The following is a 27,194-nucleotide window of genomic DNA, read 5'->3' on the forward strand; positions in this document are numbered from 1 at the left end:
AAGTAGATCAGAATTTTATTCTAAAACAAGGAATAGAAAATATATTAGGATTTACATGTATTGTAGTCTAGATGTATCATACAAGCATGGATTGGAAATGAACTCATCAAACTGAAATACAAGTAGATCATTTGTTTGAGAGGCGACTACATCACAACTGGTATACAACATACAATGTATTCTCCAATTACGCTGGCTCTAACAATTAACTACATGATACCAGTATGGGACTTGTTCATTGCAATAAATTAACAATAGAATGTTTAACAGTCTCTTCTTTTGCACTAGTATGGGGAGTGAGCTTATTTGGTATTACAACACTCATCGGAGGGGACCTTAAGCCGTCGGTCCTCTGGTTGCTTGCTTACAAGCATTCATGCTTTCTTAGCAATCAGGTAAAAAATCACCACCAATCAATCAATCAAATGTTGGATTTAAGGAGGAAATAATCAAACAATATTAATGTATGATAGTAATGATACTAGTAGTAGAGGAAGTAAAGCAAATATTGCATGTAGAGTTACTGTCTATGACCATTTCTGTCATTTTGAGACTTTTCACACTCAAGGTGGAATGCAATTCTTATTCAAGCATTGATTTATACTTTTTGTAAATACTCTTGCATATTTTTTATATCACAAACAAGGAAATTTTGGGTGATTTTTCAAGACTACAATAATTACCATATATTCTAGGAACATATATTATCAAAGTTCAATTTCTTAGCAGAAATACACATTAATGACATCATAGGTGGGTTAAATTGAGTATACAAATATGTTTAGGGAATACAATGAGAATGAATAAACATTACCCTGTTATAAACTCTTCACTCTCCTGTCTCAATAGTATATTATGGTACCAATTATTTCAAGATCAAGATTTAAAAAAAGGAATACTAATTAGGAGATAAAACCTTGTTTCTCTGAAACTGAATAGTTTAGGTAAACCAACAGAATCACCTGGAAAAAACAGCAATGTGATTAATCACTAAGTTTTATGTTATAAAATCGACAACCTATATGGTTTTAAACTTAAATTGACAGAATAGTGACTATATCCTGCAGCTTGAAAAGCAATATCCTGACAGACCAATGTATGTTCATCAAAATTGAGTTACAAGGTTTTACCATATCACTAGCAATTGTATCTCAATATCAAGTGAAAATAGGACATTTCAACGAAAGCAACTTTTTGGCAATATGATCCTTGCCTGGATACACTTTTAAAAAGATAACATTAATCATACTACAATATAGACAAATAAAAAAGGCACAAAGTGCAAAAGTTCAACACACAAGTTAAAAAAAAACATAGAAAGCAAACAAATAATTCATCACATTATTATTTTCTGCTCCAGTCCTTTGCATCAATGCTTAATAGGCAGCCTTGCCACAAGTAATATATATATTTTATTATATCTATGTATATATATGTACAACATCCCTTTACAAAAGGGTCTCAAGAGTCAAAAAATGCAAAATTCTTTGTTAATGCTAACTGGCAACAACAATAATTTAACAGAAAACAAGCAAACAAAATCTTGAGTTAAAATAATATCCAGTGTATTTAATATTTCATCTCCCTTTTTCAGAATTTCAATAGAGATGGAAATAATGCTTTGGAATAAGTCTTGAGTTGTTAGTATGAGCTTGAGCTTTTGTGATAAAGAATGAATGGAATTTAATTAAGTCCACTACTGGGTCCCATATCACATAGATTTGCAACAATTGTAACTATCAAACGATCAAACAATGATCTGGATTAGACAACACCAATTGATCGCAAACCTTTTGAGACTAGGTCTACACATCATTATCTTCCAAAATAGTTGTTAGCACTGGGATGTTATTTAGAAAATAGTTTTTGTCATCTGGCTGGCAGAAGGGTGTTAGAATTGACATGAATCCCCATTCCTGTTTGTCAGGCAGAAAGACAAACCACACCATACAGTAGCGTGTGCTTTATACCAGCAACAAAGAAAATCACTGGTTATGTACAACCTGCTGCCGTTCAGCCAGCCAGGCTGCTCATATACACCCACCACCCTTGGGCCAGCCACCCTTGTCATACACAACATACGGCCCTTCAGCCAACCAAGCGACCATTTGTTTTTGTCCAGTCAATGTAAATTAGTAATTTTACTTGCAAATAAAATCAATACTTGTAAAGATTAATGTTACATATCCAAAGCTCATGAATTTAGTCAAGAGCTTATAGTTAGTACTTTTATAACTCAACATAATGAATTATTTCATAGTCTAGTGATTAATAATAAATGTCAGTCTTTTGGTAGATATGAGTAACATTGTTAATCAAGAGAATATTACCTGGAATAAATTCCTGGTTAGAGTTAGCGAAGAGGAACACTTGTTGTCTGTATGTTATAAACCTATCATGACCCATATACACACATAATAGTACTTTTCAAAAATCAATATCTTCCTTTACCAGCCCTATCTTCTGGGGACCTTAATTACATACATGAGATAAAGTCATATAAAATATGTATAAGATGAGGGCGACGTTGCTTCTAACGCCATATAAAAGAATACGTTCCCTATTTCATATTCAAGTGACCAACATCATCATTGCTCGAGAAGTTTCATGATCACAACGGATCAATGTATACTATACAACTTCCATTTTTTGTAAATCTGACTCAGTTTTCAATAGGATATACACATTAACACTCAGTCACTAAGAGTAAATGCATTGATTGTCAAAGGAACATTTCACAACTGGGCTCCATACACATGTATGTATCTTCCTTCAAAAAAATAGATTTGGAATATACATGACACACAGATTTTATGGCAGTGAATGTATAACAATCTACACAAAGTAATGTTCTTTCTTTTGATTAGTAGTGTATCTCTACATATGTTTCATGATGTAAAACTGTTGAGTTATTTAGCAAGTTAATATAAAGAAGAGAGATAAAGAGCAAAGTAAGGATGAAGGGAGAATAAGAAAATCACAGTGTTTCAGACAAATCCAACATTGACATGAATACGTTTTTCAAATGTGACAACTGATGATTAACAAATGTTCATGTTTTCGACATATATAATGAACATTATAATGTAAAGGTACATCATACATACAATGTCAAGCACCACAGATGTTTCTGCTTCAAATTTATAATGATTTTTCACTTTGAGATGATCATTATTTCCTTCACTGATTAAACTATAATATCCTATCACAAGTTTGGCACTATAAGTGAGTTTCACTAACTGTACATAAACAAAGGTGATCCTTTGAACCGTGTACTATGCATTTCCTCTCCAAACACTATAGAGGATATCCATATAGTGGAATCACACAGAGCTGTATATTCAAAGATTGGTGTCATTAAAAATGAATCTAATTATTCAATAATTTCACAGAACTTCAATAGTTCTCTCCAAGAATTTCAAGTGCATGTAAAGCTATTCAGATTCGCATGTATGCTCTCTGAAGTCTTTAATGGCACATACAATATGTATGGCCTCACTGTAAATATAAATACCCGGTACACTCTGGATTTACCCTTCAGTTATACATTATGGGACAAAGGTATACTATGTATTCACTCTGGCCATCAGATAGCATTGCAACTTTGACAGATTAGGGCAGTCATTCATGAACATTATGAAGTATTGAATAGCTAATCCAAAGTTGAATTAATAGAGATATCAGTTATATTGGCTAGTAGTTTATCCAAACTAGAGGCTATTATGACTTACAAGCATAGCGATCATGTGAATCCAGTTCCTGCAGACCTCTTTCTCTGAATAAGTTGACAAAACAAAGGGGCCAAGGTCTTCCTTCATAGAGATGCATTTATTACCACAGTTTTCCTAACAATGAGACTTAAAATCTTGGCAAATGAAGAAAAGGTTACTGACATTGTAGAATATCTCTGTGGTATTTCTCATAAGGTCTTTCAGACAAGCTAATGAGAAAATAAAGAGTCTGTGATGATACATCTAGCTCACACGGGTTGAATGCTTTTTCCAACGGCAAATAAATCACTGTACCTCTTCATATCCTTCCCATCTAACACCACACTATTAACACCTGACTTTGCTGGTAAATTGTCTTTAAACATGGCAGAATCTCGAATTGAGTCTCTATTGTTGCTATTTTTCACATCTGTGTTTTTTGTCTTAACAGCCGTAGTAGTGATGGCTGGGGGTGGCTGACCCTTACCCCCGATGGGTTTGACATTGACGTGATAGAGCAAGCGGTGGCGCCGCTTTGTGACGAAAAGAAGAAGTAGAAGGACTATACAGATTGCAAGGAGGATAACGAGAATTGACATAACGACTGGGTAGACCGGGAAAGGATGATGTTTAGCAGCAATAGGTGTCTGATTATCACCAGACTGTTCCGCAATGTTGGAATCTGTTGGTTTAATAGAGAGAAAGAGAACACAGAAAGAATACACAGATATTAATTACCTAGGGTTTTTCATGGACAAAGTTATATTTTTCCCCACGGGATAATCTTTTGCCTGAAGCGCGCAGTGCTGAGGGAAAATATTCTCGCGAGAGAAAAATATACCTTCGGAGGGGAATTGAAATGTTATCTATTAAACAGACCAGGTAATATCTCTTATATTATATATAAGAACCATATTGCCTTCGTCTAAAGACTCGGGCCAATATGATTTTGTTGCGGACAATACATTTGATGTTCCTCTCAAGGCCAGTCAATATGATATAAATATATAATGTCTATGCACACCCTGTTACCACGGCTTTACACAGATATTAACTAAAATATGGATATTCATAAACTGCATTGTTGGGTATCTTGACATGTAAAATTTTTAGTTTCAATTGTGCTTTAATGAATAATGTAAGAAAGCTAACATTTTAACATTTAATGATATAAAATATAAAATAATGCTTTCATTGACCATTAGCAGGTATAAAGAAAGCTAACCAAAGTTATCGACCAATCAAAATACTATTAATAATTGTAGATCCACATGAATGTGTTTTATAATCTAGCTGTCGTAACAGACTATTAAAAAAAAAATAGTATACATAGAATTTCATGTTAGCACGACTGTATACATTGCACAGATTTCCTGTGTGAAAAAAAAAATACTAATGATTATCCAAATTACCTTTATCATGATAAGGTTTTTTCGTCTTTGGTTTTTCAGGGCTTGGAACTGGCTCAGTTGCATCAAAATCTAGCAAAGACGGGGACAGAATGGCAACAAGCAAAAATTATTGGTAAAGGTATTGGTTCTGCAACATTAGTTGGCTACAGAACAGAGGTTTTAACCCATTATACTTTGAGCAACTATTAGATAAAAAACTTTCTAATAAGAACCTGTACTGTAGACAAAATATTATCAACAAATTTGTTATTCTCTTATTTATATAAAAGTTGTTCCTTTAAAATGAGAACTTTTCAAATGTATAACAAGTGGTGTGAATATTAATTAATTGCTCACCTTTTTCATCAGTGTGTGAAATCTTTGTAGGCCATTTGGTTTCAGGTTCAAATATGTCTTTATCTACAAATTCAACCAAATGATATTTCATTTGAAACAATTAACATTAATTACAAAATACATCACAGTAATGATTCAATTGACATAATAGGCTGGACGAAATGCTAGGTTCAGGTTGGTATAAGGGTGAAAACTCCATTAATATAGCAAAACATGCATTTTTATCTAAACTATCTATAACAGTATACAATCTAAAATTCAAAATCAAACTGTTTTGGGGAATATATGAAAATCTAAGGTAGTTTTTCACTTTATTACATATTTTTCTTTCCTTTTATTTTTGTAATCATGTCTGATTAATTAGATATCTAAAGAAGAAAAAGATGAGATAAAGAATGAATGGATTATGAAAATCTTGGAAAATTCTAAAAGTATAGTGAATTCTTGTAAATTAAAATTTGCAAAGAAATCTTTTAAACAACAAATAAAATTTAATGTCAAATTTTTGCAATTTTTCAATTTTCTGAGTCAAGATTTTGACATCATTTTTTTCTGAGACAGAACATTTTACTAAAAGAACATTTTTACTACAATAAATATTTTAGTTGCATATTTGAATAATACTAATAGATCACATTAGCCCTGAAAAATATTCTTGCACTGATAACGTTAACTTTAATAAACAAGATACTTTACAAATATTTATGGATAACATAGACATCTTGGCTGGTGACAGAAAACCAATTAAAAACAAAGAAAATGAACAGTCATCTTTATCACATATCTCTTAATATAAACACAGGTGTTTTGAGATAGGGAAAGAATTTCAGTAAGCTATGATAACAAACCAGGGTCACATCTTATGTAAAGTTTAAATCAATATCAGCTATGGAAGGCCAGTAATGCCAGAATTCATCGCTAAGTCATCACTATACTCGTGCACTGCATGCATCAGCAATTTGAGCAATTAAAAAATCATTTTTCATTTACAAAATGACAGAGCAGTCTGATTTAACCATGCTGGCATACTATAGTGGAGAATTTGCGGCATGAGTTTCAATCAGTATAACTGTATTTAGTCATGCACACATTGATATTTTTTTGCATAGAAGAATATTCCACAAATTGAAGTCAATGCATTCTTGAAAATGGGTGTGCTAAAACTGTTTTTTGTTATAGAAGTCTTAAACTTTGTTTGCACATTGGAGACATACATGCAATCAAGAGGATTCACCCTTTGACCTTTCTGGCATGCGGTATTCACTTGAAGTATTTGTTTGAAGAATTTAGAAATGTAAATACTTGTAAAATAATTTAGTGGCTCTTTGAAATTGAATTAAGTATCAAACTATGAGACTTAGTGTCTGTGTTGGTTTAGGAGACCACATAAACCTCAGAGCCAGCAATTTATGATAAAATGCAAGTTTTGAGAATTTACACAAATTGTTAAAATGACTACCACCTTGAAAAAAAAGGTAATAATCATTCAACTTGTACAGTGGACGTATCCACTCTGGAGAGTGCTCCAGGCACTAGGTTTTGGGGGGTGGGGATTTGTATCCACTCTGGAGAGTGCTCAAGGCACTAGGTTTTGGGGGGTGGGGATTGGTATCCACTCTGGAGAGTGCTCAAGGCACTAGGTTTTGGGGGGTGGGGATTGGTATCCACTCTGAAGAGTGCTCAAGGCACTAGGTTGTTGGGGTGGGGATTGGTATCCACTCTGAAGAGTGCTCAAGGGACTAGGTTGTTGGGGGTGGGGATTTGCATCCACTCTGAAGAGTGCTCAAGGGACTAGGTTGTTGGGGTGGGGATTGGTATCCACTCTGAAGAGTGCTCAAGGGACTAGGTTGTTGGGGGTGGGGATTGGTATCCACTCTGAAGAGTGCTCAAGGGACTAGGTTGTTGGGGTGGGGATTTGTATCCACTCTGAAGAGTGCTCAAGGGACTAGGTTGTTGGGGTGGGGATTGGTATCCACTCTGAAGAGTGCTCAAGGGACTAGGTTGTTGGGGTGGGGATTGGTATCCACTCTGAAGAGTGCTCAAGGGACTAGGTTGTTGGGGTGGGGATTGGTATCCACTCTGAAGAGTGCTCAAGGGACTAGGTTGTTGGGGGTGGGGATTGGTATCTACTCTGAAGAGTGCTCAAGGGACTAGGTTGTTGGGGGTGGGGATTTGTATCCACTCTGAAGAGTGCTCAAGGGACTAGGTTGTTGGGGTGGGGATTGGTATCCACTCTGAAGAGTGCTCAAGGGACTAGGTTGTTGGGGTGGGGATTGGTATCCACTCTGAAGAGTGCTCAAGGGACTAGGTTGTTGGGGGTGGGGATTGGTATCCACTCTGGAGAGTGCTCAAGGGACTAGGTTGTTGGGGGTGGGGATTTGCATCCACTCTGAAGAGTGCTCAAGGGACTAGGTTGTTGGGGGGTGGGGATTGGTATCCAATCTGGAGAGTGCTCAAGGCACTAGGTTTTGGGGGGTGGGGATTGGTATCCACTCTGAAGAGTGCTCAAGGCACTAGGTTGTTGGGGTGGGGATTGGTATCCACTCTGAAGAGTGCTCAAGGGACTAGGTTGTTGGGGGTGGGGATTGGTATCCACTCTGAAGAGTGCTCAAGGGACTAGGTTGTTGGGGGGTGGGGATTGGTATCCACTCTGAAGAGTGCTCAAGGGACTAGGTTGTTGGGGTGGGGATTGGTATCCACTCTGAAGAGTGCTCAAGGGACTAGGTTGTTGGGGGGTGGGGACTGGTATCCACTCTGAAGAGTGCTCAAGGGACTAGGTTGTTGGGGGTGGGGATTTGTATCCACTCTGAAGAGTGCTCAAGGGACTAGGTTGTTGGGGTGGGGATTGGTATCCACTTTGAAGAGTGCTCAAGGGACTAGGTTGTTGGGGGTGGGGATTGGTATGTATGTTTGTTTTTTCAAAATCTTTATTTTAGTTCTGAATGTTTTGCTGTAATTTGTCAAGTTAAGGTACTCTGGATTTTTTGTTAAAAGTTTGTCTTGTAACTTTGACTAAACCTTAATTATCAAATAAGAAAATAATCTTGTTTATTTGAAATTAGTAATATAATGAGAATGTTACAATCAAATACAAATTTGTAACAAACAATCTAGCAGGCTAAAATGAGCTTAAATTTTTCATATGAGAAAATACTGCATGAAACATTTTGGGGTCCTCAAATTGAGTCATATAAAGCCTTGCATTCTGATCACAATTGATTAATGGTCAGCTTGTTACAACAAAACAAAAGAATTCATTTCCTATAGCTAAATTGATCTATTAATTGCAAAATTGAATAATTAGATACAATCAGTAGCGTATGCATGTCAGTTTCTTGTAACATCTACAAATTTGCTTAATTTTCTGTCTTTTTTTTACACTAAACCCAGTATTATAGAAGGATTCTTCTTAAATCGCCTAATTGCCTTGCTTATCATCTAATAACTAAACATACTACTACATTCCAGAGAAAAGGACTTATCACACCTGCAAATAAATTTCAAGCAAACATTGTGGAAGCCAAAATAAATTTCAAGCAATTACTAACATTGTGGAAGCCAAAATTAATCAATTTTAAATTGAATGACAATTAAACAATTTGAAAAGAATAAATACAATACATTATATTTCATGTACAGAAATTTTCAAATTGTGGTATGCACAGACTTCATTGCACATTCTTTAAAAATATTTTCATGACTTGTGATATCTTGTTTTCTATGTCTTTTGTTTTCATAGGACAAAACAATATAAATATTTATGCATTATTTAAATAAGAATAAAGATGAAGATGTTGATGATGATGATGACGATGACGACGACGATGATGATGATGATGATGATGATGATGGTGATGATGGAGACAAAGACTATGATAAATTTTAGTGAAACCTGTATCTAAATCAATGATGAAGGATGCAGAATTACATTGTCCTTTATTGGCAATGGGTCCTAACAAGCATTTGGTGTGTTACATGAAAACCGATTCTCTTGATAGACTATTCAGTCAGAGGGTTTATTGATTGACATGAAAACGCCATCACTATTCAATACAACAGGCTGATAACAAATTTCAATAATTCTTTAAAACTGCAATACAAATGAAATTTACCTTGACAAACTGGACAACATGTCCCTGCTACATAAACCAGATTTTCACACTTCATAACAGGACAGTGTGATATTGTACATGATACTCTGCTACCCTCACAGACACAGCTGGTACAGTTATCAACTCTCCAAGTTTCTCCACTAACATAGATGTCACCTCCTGACTTGCATACAAGCCTTGTATCAGGATCTAATTAGTATGAGAAATATTTCAATTCAATTGAATTACTGAAAAGTTTAGAACAATGGTGCTCAGGGTTGTGGCAAAAAATTGAATCACTTTATTTACAGGTTAATTAAGGTTACATTAGTAACAGAGTGACCAAGTATGAACTAGATTGATGATAGATCACTGTACTGATATCACAATGGAAAAGACATACAGTTAAAATGCACTCAATTTAACCCATACCATTTATTATAGATCTAATGTTTAAAAAGCTTGTACATAAAACCTTTTAATTGTTTACAAATAAAAGATGGAAGAATTGTCTTTTTTTTTATTTACAGATGATTCTATACCATGATAATTTATGCATAATGTTCCAATGAACACACTTAATTTTTTTTTTTATCTCTTTAGATCATTGCACCATAATAAAAACATCATGACCTACACAAATTGAAGATTATTCTCTTGAATTTTGTATACAATATAGTATATTTGTGTTTAAAGAAATAGGATAGAATTGGGTAAATTCGAAAGGCTGTGAATGATTCTGGTTTAAATTGTAACAACAGTTATCCATATTTTGGATTACTTATTAAAGCAAAGTTTGTATATCCTGCTGAATAAATGAATGTTGTCTCTGACTCACCAATACATGCTGGACAGCATTGTCCTTTCTTAAGAAGTGGTTTATCACAATCAACTGGTGGACAGGTCTGTGAGAAGCACATAATCTCACCATCAATACATTGACAACTAGTACAGCTATCTTCCTTCCAAGTAGCACCATGTTGAAAGGTTACTCCATCAGGTAACATACAGGTATCTTCTAACGTAGGCTCACCAATAGCAACCTCAGGAAGCACTGAACAAAAAATAGACAAATTGTATGTTAAGTCAATAGAGGTATACAGATTTAACAACATTGACATTGCATAAGCACTCTGGTTTTCTTTGATGGCAGATGTTTCAAATTCATAGATAACACTAGGTGTTGGTATTGGACAAATTTTAGGCCAGCCAAAGTACAAAATATGTAACGAGGCTGCTTCTGGGTCTTGAGCTCTCAATAAGATATGTATTATTTTTGTAGACCAATATTCAATGTTGGAGCTAGGTAAGAGAACATAACTCAATGTCTTTAGACCAACACCACTGCTTAACTTGAAATCTCCCATTCTATCAAGCCTAAAAACATCTTGTAACTAAGGGTACAACTCACAAAGCATCTTTGACATAACAAAAAATCTAACAATCATTGCATGAGTAGGTTTATACATCAAATGGGTTACATTTGAAATGAATAGAATATGGGAAAGAAAAATACTGACCGTCTTCGCATTCTGCACAACAGCGAGAATTCTTGAAAACAGGATTGACACATGGCAACGGTGGACATACTTCTGATGAGCATAGCACTTGTCCTGCATGGCACATGCATGAGGTACACTGACCTAGCATCCAGGTCTCTCCTTCTATGTAGTATTGACCACTGGCTGATTGACAAACCTCAGAGAGAATAGTTGGCTGATGGGTGACATCAGAGTCTGTTTCAAAAAATAAATAAATTATCATCAAAATGATGTATAGCAAATTACATTCAATCTAAATAAAACATTGATTAACCCTTAACGTGCCATGAACACATATCTGTGCATCCACTGGAGTGCCACGAACACATTTTCGTGCAATGGTCATACAGCTATTGTTATGCCTATTGCATTTTGAGGAGTGCATTGTATGCATGAGTGATTCCATTGTTCAGTTCAGCTTATGGTCAAGAGGTTTAAAATTATTGTCTCAGGAGTGATTCCCTTTTTTTATAAAACAATTAAACATAGACTCTTTGAAAAAAAAAATGGCACTCGCTGATAACAGTGAATGGCACATTAAGAGTTAAAAACATATTTAAATTTGTATCCATTCCATAGATAGACAAAGAATGCACCATACAAGGAATTGACATACATATTTAAATATTAATTTAAAACATCTTTAATATAAATACATAATAATATTGAAAACAGCATTATGACTAAGAATGGCAAAAGACAAGGTAATAAATTTTCATGCAGAATTTTGAATTTTGAATTTTTAGCAAATAAAATTATTTAGGTTTCCAATTTTCTGTTATATATTGAATAAGAATTATGGTTAACCAAGTTACCAGAAAAAACAATAACTGAAAGCATTGTGAGCAGTATGTATTGAAATGAAACACAAATCGAATTTTCCGGGAAATTTCTCATTTTGCTAACATTACAATATTCAAAGTGACATTAAGATGGTCTGTTGAATATTGAAAGAGTAAGCATACCTTGGCATGTTGGACAGCACTGATCAGGTCTAATAACAGGCTTACTGCAGGCTGGTACCTGACATGTTATTAGACTACACATCTCCTGTCCATTACTGCAGTAACACTGACGACATCCATCATGCCAACTCTCACCATCATCATATACAACAAGATCTAAAGTTTGACATGAGCCTTCAGATGGAGTAGATGGTTTAGGATCTAACCCACTTGATGCTGAGATAAAAGACAAAAAACGAACAAAGAAAATATCAGTATCTCACAAAAGCTTACTAAAAACATTTTTTTAATGACAGGATAGGGCAGGATTTAAAAATCACAGTAGAAATTCGAATAAATTGGTGCAAAACTATAAGGCAAAAGCTAGTTACCAAAGAATTATGATGATGAGATTTTGCAGCTTTCAAAAAAAAAAAAAAAGCTAGTGTTCTAAAGGGGACATTATCCTCATTACCTGGTGCATCAGATAGTTCTTATTATTGTTGTACCGGGGGTCCGTTGCAAAGAGTTACGTTTACATGCAAGTAAAAAAATCTATCGCAAGTCCCAAATGCGCGCTAATGATTGGTTGAAAACCCAGTTGTGCATGATTTTTAGAGTTGCGATTGATCGCAACTCTTTCTGCAATGGGCCCCTGAGGTAGCATTTACTGAAAACAGGATTTTTTTGTCATTTCAATGAGAAGCACACATATTATATGAAACCTAAGTTTGAATGGGATATCAATGAACATGAAATATGGTTTTGTGAAACCACACCCTGGTTAAGCATGCTTCTCAGCAATCAGTTTAAACCAATAATCCAAACCATGGCAAATGATAAGGTCATAGTTGATGTCATACAAACATTTACATTTGCCCAACCCCCCCAATATTTCATTACCACTGACATATACAATATTCTAAAAAGATTCACAATAAATGATTATTAATGTAGTCTACTTCTTGAATTGTGATCAAATGCACAATATACAGTACCAGACTTCACTTTCTATTCCTGAACAAATAACAGCCGCTGAATGCATTACTCTCCAAATCCAACATTATACTAACAGACTGATACAGGAGAAATAGACAATGATGTCAACAAATCAATTGCACATCATTGAATATTGTGGTAAAGAGATATGACTGAAAGAGATTATGTGGTTAAAAGAGATGCAAGTGTTTGTGGTTATTGCGGTTATTGACTGAAAAGCTGATCAGACTAAGCGGTTAAATGCCCTGTCCTAACAGTATTATGGGTTTTGTCCTGAATCTTATGCCAGAAAAAGAGGGCTATATATAAAAACTGATTCCTAATCAGATGTTATTATCCACTCCACACACAAATATGAGACCATAAATAAACCCCACACAATTAGTTTTGTCACATTTATCTCCTGTCATTTGAAGTAAAAACAAATTCATATTGCTGTTGTGTAGAAGGTTATTTTTTCCCTTCAATTCCTATCTCTGCATCTTCCTTAATCTGTCTTATTATCTTACTATCTATATGTTATTTTGCTCATTCTCTTTTTATGATAAGTATAATTATGAATACAAAATTATTAAACACACAGATACAAAAACAAACACACACAAGACAATATAAAATTTGGCATAGAATAATCTCCTTAACATTACACAAATATTCTGGGTTATTTAAATTATTATCTGAGTGTTGTAACTGCTAACATATCTAGATGGAAAGTTCTGGAAAAAAGCATTGAGACTTCAATCCAATGTCTCTTCAGCATTCTCGTTGATTTTGGATGGATGATGTGAAATGGAAATGAGAATGAAAACTTACCCTGACATTTACATATCTGACATCCTCTATCATTGATCTCAAAGCCATGTGTACAGAGTTTCTTGCAGTCTGTCAGGAGAGGACACTTTCTACACTTGCACTTGAGACATCCATGACGGCCCATCTGATAACCATAGAGACAGGACTTTGTACAGGAATCCATAGGCTTGCATTGCTGGCAGCGACACGTATCACAACCATTCTCATCTTGACGGAAACCAAAGGCACACTTCCGCGTACACTCACTCATGTCCTCACAAACACTGATTTCTGGTGAAAGAACAAAATGGAAAACCGTATATTTACAGTTGATCTACAAATATTACAAACAACTTTTTTTTCTAAATGAATCATGTAAAATCTGGAAAATTTTTGAAAGCAAAAATGAGGATAAGCTGAATTATTTCCAATATCATAGCTGTTAATGTATTTTGGAAATCATTATCCAAGAAGAGTAATAATCTAGCATAGCCCTAAAAACTCAAGTAAACAGAAAAATCAACCAAAGTCAAACTTGTCAATTCTTGGCCATTCTGGCGAATAATTTTTTTTTATTTTTTTTATTGAGTCAACTGTTTATACAGGTATAGGGTGATTTTTTTTTTTCTTTTCATTGATAGAGTGTTGAAATGATATGGATCTGAAACCAATTTACTCTTAATCAATTACACTGTGAAGAGTCTTCTTGTGGTGATGTAGTGTTTGTCAAGTGTCAGTCTGATCTACATTATATTTTGTCTGGTCGTGGTCTGATCTTGGTCTGGTCATGGTCTGGTCTTAGTCTGGTCTTGTACTGGTCATGGTCTGGTTATGGCCTGGTCTTTGTCTGGTCATGGTCTGATCATGGTCTGGTCATGGTCTGATCTTGGTCTGGTCATGGTCTGATCTTGGTCTGGGCATGGTCCTGTTATGGGTCATGGTCTAATCTTGGTCTGGTCATGGTTTGGTCTTGATCTGGTCTTTGTCTGGTCTTTGTCTGGTCATGGTCTGATCTTGGTCTGGTCATTGTCTGATCTTGGTCTGGTCATGGTCTGGTCATGGTCTGATCTTGGTCTGGTTATGGCCTGGTCTTTGTCTGGTCATGGTCTGGTCTGGTCATGGTCTGGTCATGGTCTGGTCTTTGTCTGGTCATGGTCTGGGTCTGGTCATGGTCTGATCTTGGTCTGGGCATGGTCTGATCTTGGTCTGGTCATGGTCTGATCTTGGTCTGGGCATGGTCCTGTTATGGGTCATGGTCTAATCTTGGTCTGGTCATGGTTTGGTCTTGATCTGGTCTTTGTCTGGTCATGGTCTGGTCATGGTCTGATCTTGGTCTGGTCATGGTCTGATCTTGGTCTGGTCATGGTCTGATCTTGGTCTGGGCATGGTCCTGGTCTAATCTTGGTCTGGTCATGGTTTGGTCTTGATCTGGTCTTTGTCTGGTCATGGTCTGGTCATGGTCTGATCTTGGTCTGGTCATGGTCTGGTCATGGTCTGATCTTGGTCTGGTTATGGCCTGGTCTTTGTCTGGTCATGGTCTGGTCTTTGTCTGGTCATGGTCTGGTCATGGTCTGGTCATGGTCTGGTCATGGTCTGATCTTGGTCTGGGCATGGTCTGATCTTGGTCTGGTCATGGTCTGATCTTGGTCTGGGCATGGTCCTGTTATGGGTCATGGTCTAATCTTGGTCTGGTCATGGTTTGGTCTTGATCTGGTCTTTGTCTGGTCATGGTCTGGTCATGGTCTGATCTTGGTCTGGTCATGGTCTGATCTTGGTCTGGTCATGGTCTGATCTTGATCTGGTCATGGTCTGATCTTGGTCTGGTCATGGTCTGGTCTTGTTCTGGTCTTGGTCTGGTCTTCGTCTGGTCTTGGTCTAGTCTAACAGACGGGGGAGGAGCTTCATGAAGTAGTTTGTAAGTTGTGCGTCTCTTGACTGAAAATCCTCTCTTAGGTGCTAAATCAGGTTCTCAGTTATTTTATTCGCATTACCTACAGTTAAAATCTTTATTGTTAAATTATCATTATTAATTATCAATCATTATTACTACTAAATATCTCTATGAAACAACTCCTGTATTCAAGGTCTTGTAAATGTGGGAATAAAATAATCATACACCTATCTAAAACTAAAGCCTAAAAGGACTGCACGTACATACCTGGTAAACAATCACATAATGAACATCCATACTTGTCAGTCACATAGCCATTACTACAGCTCTCTACACAGTCTATAAGAGGACAAACAATTTCTATGTGCCTTGTACTTGTAGGTGTGGTCATTGTTGATGTTGCTGCTTCATTCCTTGTAGATGTTGATACTTCTGAACCTGAAGGCAACATTGTTGTTGGTATTGCTCTTGACGTTGATGGTGTCGGCACAGGTTCTAGGAGTGTGATTCAAAAAATTAAAGAAGTATAAACTGATCAGAGTGCATATAATTACGATGTTGCCTTGTCAAAGTTTGTTATTTGTTCAGTAAGGAGAGAGTGGGCAGGATAGTATCCAGTGAAGTATACACATCATAAACCTTAGATTAAGTTTATAGGGAATCTGTCATTGATATTTTCATAATACTATAATTTTTGTTGTTTTTTTTCTATTGTTTGGTTATAGTCAATAACCTCACGAAATCAACAGAATGATGTGAAGAGAGCATGGTGGGCTTATTATACCAGTGTGTGAACAAAAGCTGTGAATGCTCTCTCACTATCGTGAAAGAATTGATAATATATAGAGGAATCTTTCATGGATCAATGCGGTGTCTTGACATGAGCAACAGAAAGTACATAATATATAAATGGATGGATAGATAGAGAGATAGATTTAAAAAAAGATGGATTGATGGATGGAAGGGTGGGTGGATGGGTAGGTTGGCAGGCAAATTGGTGGGATCAGATACTTCAGAACCTACCTGGAAGACATTGACAGATAGGGCATTCATTCTCATCCTTCTCATAGCCATAAGGACACAGTAATGTGCAGTTAGACTGTGGTGGTGGACAATCTAGTGGGTGCATGGTTATGAAGTTAGTCACAGCTGACAAAGATAAGAAGTGATATTCATATTAACGGAGGTGCACTTGACAAAAGAACTTGAAAATCATAAGAGGTTATTATCTAAACCCTATGATCATTCGGTGAGACTTGGACATAACTAAAGCATAGTATCAGAATGAAGGGAAGAATTGATACCAAGATCCAGTGGTATATGTTGGCAAGCATCACAGGACAGACCCCAAACCCTCTATCTAAACCCTGATTCTGGAATGATATATATATATGTAGCAATTGCTTCTGATACATGTAATTAAGAAAACTGAAGTAAACTTGCAGCAATGAGTAACAGTTAGAACTGAGCAAAGGACACAGAGGGGTCCTAAAAAATACTTAGAATGGCCTTGATTTTGGCAAACAATAAAAAGATGACTGTGAACATAAATACAGTTCACATCAATGTGTTGGGACATATCTGATGTGACATTTCTACAAAAACATCTATGATCTCTAATATGCAAAGTTTGGTATCTGTTGATATTATACAAAAATATATACAAGGTTTCTCATACACAACTTGATTATTTGGTCATCAAAGTGAATTGTAGGCTAATAAAGCTGGTTATACTTACTATCACAGACTGGACAACATATTCCTGGTACTGTCCTTGGATTGTAGCATCTGACTACACAGCTAGAAGTCATACAAGCCGATGTGCCATCAACACATTCACACATAGTACAATCATCCTCATCCCATTTCTCCCCATGAATCTTGATACCATGTCTACTAGTAAGACAAAGCTGATTCTCCTCAAGGTTACAGTCTTGTTGGACGATGCAGTGTGCCCAACCAGTCTCACATTGACAGGTCTTACAGTTACCTACAGTCCAGGATTCACCATCTCGGTAGCTGCGTTCATGGTGGGTACAACCTTCTGTTACAATACCTAATTAGAAAAGAAAGATCACAATATTATTAGATTCAAAAGAGAAACCTCCAGGTACAATATATACACAGAAAGGATTGGTGGAAATAATATCATAATTATGTAGAGCCATTGCAGGTGATATGTCTTTACTCCAGTGTTAGAAGGGTAGGGGACAATGTCATGTACCCAAGATCCAAAACTAAGTATATACTGTAAATACGTTTTTTGTGGAATATAATACAATTTGTTCAATTAATTAGATGCCTTATTCCCAAACGACGATTGATTTATGGCTTGTTCGATAGACCTGTAAACAAAACTATTTCCATATTTTTGTATAAGGTTGAAATTGGCAACAAAAAGCAATTTTTAAGTATGGAAAGCTAATCCTGGGGGGCGTTTCATGAAAGGACTTGTCGGACATTTTATCCGACAAGTCCCATTTTATCCGACAGTTACCATAGTAACAGTACCTCTCAGCCAATCAACATCAGAGAAAGATGTCAGATCTGACAACTTGTCGGATGAAAATGTTGATGAAACACTCCCCAGGATTGTTCTTATGTGTACTTATATCAGGAACACCATCCATCAAGGGCTCTGACAACCACATACAACAAGCCATTTTGTAATCAGAAAAGCCTTAACAACTGTCAGGGTTTGAATGCAGTCTATGGAAGAAAACTGTAATCTGTGTCCAAGAAACTGGTCAATACAAACCTTCTTACCCTTCATGATCAACTTACATTTCACATTCACTTTGTTCACTTCACTTACCTCCCTTCTTTAAAGGCCAAGTCCACCCCAGAAAATTGTTCATTTGAATCGATAGAGAAAAATAAAACAAACATAACGCTGCAAATTTCAACAAAATCGGATGTAAAATAAGAAATTTATGACGTTTTTAAGTTTCGCTTATTTGTCACAAAACAGTTAAACGCACAACTCAGCGATATGCAAATGAGAGAGTCGATGATGTCTGTCACTCACTATTTCTTTTGTTTTTTATTGTTTGAATTATACAATATTTCAATTTTTACAGATTTGACAATAAGGACCAACTTGACTTAACCATAAACTTTTAAATAATGGTAATTCCACATGTTCAGGGAGTAATAAAATTTTGTTTCACATGACAATGGGTAGATAATTAGAATTTTTCATATTTCATATAATAAAATACAAAAGAAATAGTGAGTGGGTGACGTCATCAGTCTGCCAATTTGCATACCGTCCAGGATGTGTATATAACTGTTTTTTGTGAAATTAAGCAAAAGTTTAAAATGTCATAACTTTCTTATTTTACATCCGATTTTGATGAAATTTTCAGTGTTTTGCTTGTTGGATTTTTCTCCTTCTATTCAAATTAACTTTTTGGTGGGGTGGACTTGTCCTTTAATACATTCCATTGTGTAATGACCCTAGATTTCAATTTGACTTGCAGGTGTACATGATGAAATTTCCCTGGGCAATTTGTCAGCAAACCTACTTTTCACATTAAGTTTGCAATCTACTTTGCAAGTTGATGTTCTAGTTTCTTGCACAGAACTGACGGCCCATGTCAGGTAGATTCTTATCCCATGTGGTCGGGTTTTGCTTTACTGATCATATACAGTAAGTTGGACATACAGATTCTTATCAATTGATTTGATGACAACATATTATACATCATGCATAAAACAGAGAATTTACCTGAACATTGTTACTCTTAAAGTCACACACTAAAATTTGAGAGTGAGAAAGTTGTATTTCATTTTCTGATCTCTTCAATTAATAATACGAAAATAAAATTGCTATATTGGCAACCATCACAACAGGTTGCTTAATATTGAACTAAAAATCACATATATGAAACATGATGAAATCTCTGTCAATTAATGAATGTGTTTGAAAACTGAATCTACAATAAATATCAAATACATTTTGATTAGGCCTGAGTAGAACCAGTCAGTCCGGGACACTGGTGCAATTTCTTCCAGACTGATAGACTGCTAGAATAAAGAAAAACATGAAAAATTCAGTATCTTCAAAGACTGTTAATATCAACCACTTTTCAAAGCATTATTCCCTTATCTAGATCTATATATCAAAACTTTCACATGATACTAAATTTCAAAGTAAAGCTATGAAAATAGTAATGAGCAAGATTTTTCAATTTTCTTGCTTGAATTTTATCAGCCCAAAACATTATAATCCCTGTTAACGAGCACAGCCATCTTATTCTGGTTGTGATCGCATTTGTTTATAATTGCAATTCTGCAGAGGAGTAACTAAAAGTGGAAAAATTGCAATCAGATTAAAATGGATGTGCCCATGCACCTGGGATTAAAACAATTCGGGCCTATAAATTGAAGCAAGAAGATTGAGAGATCATGCTCAGTTCTATTATTTTCATAGCTCTTCTTGGTTAATTTTAGGTTTGGAAATTTAGTCTCATGTGAAAATTTTGATTTACAGATCAAGAAATAAAAAGTGATTGAAATTCATAGTATTTGGTGACACTGAATTTCTCATGTATTTCTTCATTTTGGTGGTCCACAGGTTAAAAAAAAAAACAGGATGTCTCAGGCCTAATTTTGACATTTAAAGCTTGGAAATATATACAAAAATAAGTGTGCATATCATTTCATAGAACACAATATAGCAATTTAGCATATACAAAGTACTCCTCCCATTTTTTGCTAAATTTTCAAACCTGAAACTAATTCTCTTAAAAAAGGATGGAAACGTGAGACATAGGTATTTGATTCAGTAATTCTACTTGGGGTAACACTAAATCCATTCTCCTGTGTCTCCACATAGAATGGGGGCAAAAGAGACTTGAAACCAATACAACATCAAAGGATCCTTGCGCCCATTGTCTTTTATAAAGTATCTTTAGAGCTTAGGGAATTAAACAATGCTTGCACCTTGGACACTCTGGAGTGAATTTCATGCTTCTTTTCAACTTCACATTCACTGATATCATGGCATGGAAGCTCACCGTGAAATTATCTTGTTTTAAATGTCAACAAAAGCATCATGACAGAGTTTGGCTGAGATGTAAAGACCATGCTCTTTATACTAAATGTAAAAGCTTATTTAATGCAGAGACATGTTTTCACTAGATACAACACTTTGTTCACTTTACATGTAGATGTTGAAAATTCATGTTCTTAATAGTTTCTAAGGCATGTTCACACTAGATGTTGTAAATGAATGTTCTCACTCAATGTCGGGTATGTTCTCACAAGGTGTAAATGCATGAAACACAATTTTGTAGATATACTCAAGTAGTTCAGAGTAAATATCAAGGTGATATTCACTAATCATTGATATTGTACTATATTGTTTGAATATAGTTTTGCGAAATGTTTTAAAAAGTCTGTACATAAAGAAAATGACTTAATAAAAACCTAGACATGCAGCGAAATAATGACCTATTGGTATAGGAGTCTGGATTTAGACTGCTTTAGATTTGATGGAATTCCCTGTTGACAGTCATCATCTTAAACTAATCCAATGAAGTGGTCCAGGGTAGGTGTTTCAAGAAGCTGTTTGTAAGTAACATATGATTTTATGAACGACTGGTGACACTTTCTCGTGCCAAATGATATAACCCTGTATAGCTAACTTAGTACCTGAGGTGTTCCAGTCCTCTGTAAAGTCATGCGTAACTTTAGGAACAGCTTTATGAAACACCCACCAGATGTAGTCTGTTGACATCATCAGCAGAATGTATAGCTCTACTGGAGATACTGTTGGGCAATAAGGTCAATGCTCTCAGGAAGTTTGAAACATTCCATCTTGTGACTCAATAGTCTACATAACTCCAAGAATACACTCTACCTCTGGGTACTTCTTTGCAATATTTCAATTCAAACCATGAACCCATAGATAAAGCACTGTTATACAGAAGACGTTACATGGTCTTAAGAAATAGTTTTCAGGATAGCTTCTTGAATCACTTCATGTGTCCACCTTACTACCGTAGCGGTCGCTGATAGATTGGTCTAGCATGAATTATTCAGGAAAGGTGAGAGTGAACCAGGGGAGTGTTTCATCAACATTTCCGTCCGACAAGTTGTCAGACCTGACAACTTTCCTTGATTCTGATTGGCTAAGAAGCACTGTTACTATGGTGACTGTCGGATAAAGTGGGACTTGTCGGATAAAACGTCCGACAAGTCCTTTCATGAAACGCTCCCCAGGTCAGAGAAACCTAACTGATGATACTTACCAACAACACATTCATAGACATCACAGCATGATCCAGGTTCTATAGTACCACTGGCTATTCTCCTAGGAGAATAACCTTGAGAACAGACTGGTGTCATACATCGCTCTAGGGCACAGCTACATCTATCATGTAATAACAAAGGTAAAATCAATGGGTTAAAATCATGCAATCGTCTCCATCAACTATCTTTTCATTCCAATCGTAGTTACAGTAACTTAAGTGTAATCCAATGTCATTGCCACAGATGGATGGGAGGTGGTTTGTAATAATCAAGGTTGTCAATAGTCCTGCTGTGATTACATCAATTCTAACAAGTGTTTTATAGTGCCAGCTTCTTGCTGTTGCTTGACTGTCATATGGGTTCTGAATATCAACATTTATAACAATAAATCGGAGTTACAACAGTAATTCAGTAATCTTTATTTTCATCACTTTTTTCACCAGATCAATTTTTTTCATACACGAATTCAGATAATACAACTAAAAACTCCTAACTGCTTGTCCTCTGTTTATATCAAGTTTTTGGGGGTGGTTTGGGTGTCTGTTTATCAAAATGTTCACATGTCTAAGGGTGTGTTTATGATTCCATTGCGAGGACAGAATTGGCATTTCCAAATGCAATTTCAGAATGCTGATTGCAAACATGGTTCTGGGAGTGCTGTTTATGCTTAATTTTTCCAGAGGCAAAATCGGAATCTGCAGCTGGCTTCACATTATAATTTACATTGAGCAGGAAAGCGAAGTCGAATTGGGCACATCCTTTTTCAATTTTTTTTTGCAGAGTGTTGGAGTGGTCAACTGTTATTTTAACTTTGAACAACTTCTGATCTTTTAGTAATTGCATGGAGCTAGATGGCACCCCGGGGGGGGGGGGGGGGGGGCTACTCGAATTATAACATGATACCTACGTGCCACACCAAAGTCGAAAAAAGGGGGCTCTGGAACTAAATATTGGTCTTTAAAATGGGTGTCTCCAGAATGGCCCTTGAATCAATAATTGCTAAAAATGCATTGCTTTGGAATTGACCATATCAAACATGGGGGTCTCTGGAACTCATTGATTGAGCTCGCCGCCCCGACCGGCTGAGTAGTTAATGATGGGCGCGTACTGGAACGAGAAAGTACAAATTTGAGGGTCTCTGGAACAGGGGAAATAGGAATTTCTATGACTTTCTAAATTGGTGATGCTCTGGAACGGAAATTTAGAATGAAAATCGGGGTCTCGACCGCGCCATATACATATCATACATTTATGCTAAGTAGCCCCCCAGGGAATGGCATAGCCATTCCACCATGGTGAGGGTAATTGGAAGACAAAATAGAGTATGTAAGTACACATTCAAGCAAATAATGACATCAGGTTTTGTTTGGCTCAGTGATGTCTCCTCATTAGAACTCATGTTCAGTAAGTATGATCTCTTAACATTTATTCTGATGATGAATAAGAGAAGGATTAACTACAATAGCACTTTATTCAATAATCATACCTGCAAATTCTTGCTCATTATTAAAACCAGGGAGTTGAGAGGTAATGATGCAACTGTATTTCCTCATGGATGCAATAGCGTTTTGACCTAATCACGTTTGAAAATTCTTATTCTGGCCTAAAAAGTGGAAGCATAAATGCTCCCTAATTTCATGGATATAACACATGTTTCTATGGGCTGTCAAAGAAGTTCCATAGCAGGAACCTTACTGACCTGCTTGGTAGGATACAGCAGCCATCATCTGACATTCCTCCCATCACAGCCTTAGAATCAGGAGGACACATCTCTTCAGAGCTATCCGGACAAACAACTCCATTGCAATGATTGGGGTCCACTGAAATAATAAAAATAATAATAATTAACAAATAAGTATCATAACCATAACAAATAAATATTGAAAACAATAATAGTAAAAAAAAAATAATAATATTAATAATAATAATAAAAGTAATAACAAGTAATTATTACAATAGTATTCCGCTTTTTGTGTAGTGCTTAATACACCGGATTGAGGTCTCCAAGTGATAGAAAGTATGATAGTTGTAAAATAACTAATAATCATGTTCATCATTATTAGTCCTAGCAGCAGTAATGGCAGTAGCAACAGCACTAGTCATCATTGTCACCATAGAGGTTGTGGTAGTAGTAGGAGAATTGCAGAAATAATAGGAGTAGTATTAGAATTAGAGGAAGTAATCATAATGTGGTGTTCAGGTGGTTTTCAGGAGGTGCAAGTGGTGGTGGTGGTGGAGGGGGTGCTGGTAGTGGTGGTGGTGATGACAGTGGTGGTGGTGGTGGTGGTGATGACAGTGGTGGTGACAGTGGTGGTGGTGTTCAGGTGGTAATGGTAGTGGTGATGGTGGTAGTGGTGGTGATGGTGGTAGTGGTGGTGGTGGTGGTGATGACAGTGGTGGTGGTGGTGGTGATGACAGTGGTGGTGGTGTTCAGGTGGTGACGACAGTGGTGGTGACAGTGGTGGTGGTGTTCAGGTGGTGATGGTAGTGGTGATGGTGGTGGTTGTAGTGGTGGTGGTGATGGTAGAATTTGAACTTAATTGATAGTACATTACATATGGGAATAACAGTAGACCAACTGGTATTAGACCAAAAAATATGAGCAAACAAAAAATCAGATTTCAAATGATGAATCACCATAATTACAACTGATACTTTTAAACAAAAACTTCTTAAATTGGCCATAACTGGTATCATGCCCTCCATCCTGTGTCAAGGAATAGGGTGGTCTTTGATATGATCCATAATTTGGTATCGCTCTCTTAGAAATGGTAGAGAATAAAATTGAAATGACATCCCAAAGGAGTTTAGCACAATGAACAGCAATTTTAGTTGCAATTCATCATCTTCTTTCGCTAGTCTTCTTCCAAAAAAAAACATGCTATAATTTCAATATCTCTTTCATTTTACAAATTGAGGCACTTTAAACAAATAAGCCATAAAACCATCTAGATGACATCAAAAGGTAAGTTCAGAATTAAAATGAAGGAGATCAAGAAGATTCACTAACAAGGGCTAATTTAGATTTTAGGAGCAAAATGGAATTTGTCCCATGGACCTATGTACTTTTGCCTGAAGCAGATATAGATTGTACTTCAAGTCTATCTAACCTTCAAAATGTATTATTAGTATTATTCATTATTTTCACAGTTTCTAACTCCTTTTTTTCTTAGAAGAGGGCAAACTACCTATGAACTTTAATCCAAACTTGAACATTTCTTTTGAATGTTGATCTACGTTCTAGACACTCTTCATTTACTAGCTTGGAAATTCCTAGAGATCTTACACTGTGTCTATAAATTCTGCCACCTAGTTTTCACTCACTACAACACCATTATCATGATAACAATAGGTTTTCACAAGCTCACAAAAATGAATTGATTATTTAAAAAAATACTTTATACTATTATAGTCTAATATAAGAGGAAAAGTAGCATTATTGCTTCCAAAAACTGAAGAAAAAAAATATGTAAAGACTCCATAATTGAAATAAAACTCTGTGGCTGGTATTGATTCTAGTTTGTGATGGCATTCTGTAAAAAGTGCATGGCTCATATTGTATGAAGGAAAGAAGACATGACAGGGGTATGGGAATAGAGGGGAACAGAGTTCATATTCTGATGAACTAGAGTAAAAAGATGATTGATATGGATTATTTCATTTCATGTAGGTCCTTGTCATCACATGTCCTAGGATTAGGATCTTTGAAATGGTTTTCTTTTAAAGGAATTGTGGACTAATGCATGCACAGATAAAGAATGTAATTTGTAGGCTTTCAATATATCAGAAAACGATCTATATAAGCTGCATTCACACTTGCCCAGTCACAAAAATAAATAAGTTTTCAGGCTTGAGAATAAGACTTCATTTTTTGCATTCACACCTACCTCAACCAGATAAAATTCCTGCAATTATGAGCTTGAAAGAAGATTTTCATTCCCCTACAACATTCTTCTTGCCACATATCAAAAGTTATCACAAGTTTTTTACCAAGGTGATAATCTCCTTGATTTTTTAATTTGACCAAGAAGAAATCCAGGCAAAGCTATTCATAATTGTGAAAAGTAATTATTTCAATTTGTTGTCATTTCTTTTAGGGATAACAAGTACTTTTTACACTGACACAAGTATTTCACATAATCTAGGAGATGTTAAAGCATTTGTAGAGAAACATTATTCAAGTAAGAATGTGGAGCATATAAACAGAACATGGGTTTGGTTTCATAAAGCAGTTTAATACTGGTATAGAAACATGGCAATCCAAAATTCCATATGTAAATCTAGATTTAATCATTCCATTTTTATTGAATTAGCTAGAAAAATATCATTTATGCAGATTAACATTCTTATTGAGCTCACAAAAATGACTCTTCCTCATCAAAAGCAAGAATAATTTTTTTTATTACAATATAATTGGGATCATTTGAAACCATCACAAGTTTTTTAATATCTGTAAAAAAAAATGACACATCATTTGGTATTTCTTATTCAAGTCATTCATAAAGTCATATGTAGACCCTTTTTTTAAACAGAGTCATTGCACACATTGAGAACAATTGTTGCAAAGGAGGTGAAATATGGCATTTCTATCGGTAAATATACATGCATATAGCTCAAAGAATAAAATAAAATTGAAGGACCAATGGATATTGGATATCTCTTTTATTTATTCATTGTATAATAAAGAGCAACACAGATAAATGCCTTGCTCAAGGAATTGGTTCCCAAACTTTTGTGTGTTAACCAGGTGCCTTAGAACATCTTAGCCTCAGCACCAATAGATGGTAATAAATTAATTACTGTGTTATGTGATTAGACATCACCTTTAGAGTGTAGACTGTTCTTTGAATTCACATTCACATGAGCAAAGATACATCTATACCTGCTACCATCTAACAAATTTCAGCTAAAGAATCATGGTGGATTAACTGTTTAAAGGTCTATCAATACCCATCTAATTCTGATATACTCACTGATTGGTCTGCATTCATATGTAGCACAGCATGATCCCGGCCTCCCATTACCAGCACTCATCTCATGATACTGGTAACCCTCAGCACAAACAACATCATGACACGCCCCCATGTCACATAAGCACTGAGGGGGGCGAGGGCAGCATTCACCTTCTTCCCGTTGAGCCTCTATCTTTAGACTATCTGGCGGACAATGGATATCAAAAACAATGTCGCAGCGTGCCTGAGAACAGTCTGCTGGAGTTGG

General features: G+C 35.8%; 1 protein-coding gene across 1 annotated transcript; it reads right to left on the reverse strand.

Annotated features, from left to right (window-relative positions):
• LOC129265188 (cysteine-rich motor neuron 1 protein-like) lies at positions 1–27,194 on the reverse strand. The gene is made up of 14 exons (XM_054903201.2): positions 26,948–27,194; positions 23,674–23,794; positions 21,974–22,095; positions 17,455–17,772; positions 16,740–16,865; positions 15,984–16,211; positions 13,847–14,116; positions 12,056–12,271; positions 11,070–11,285; positions 10,388–10,603; positions 9,571–9,759; positions 5,459–5,521; positions 5,123–5,191; positions 1–4,392 (listed from the first exon to the last, which is right to left on the reverse strand). Exons 1-14 carry the CDS (start codon positions 27,057–27,059, stop codon positions 3,980–3,982), a joined length of 2,679 nt encoding a protein of 892 aa, XP_054759176.2. The 5' UTR covers positions 27,060–27,194; the 3' UTR covers positions 1–3,979.

Source organism: Lytechinus pictus, chromosome 7 (assembly GCF_037042905.1).
Source record: "Lytechinus pictus isolate F3 Inbred chromosome 7, Lp3.0, whole genome shotgun sequence".
Taxonomy (NCBI): Eukaryota; Metazoa; Echinodermata; class Echinoidea; order Temnopleuroida; family Toxopneustidae; genus Lytechinus; species Lytechinus pictus.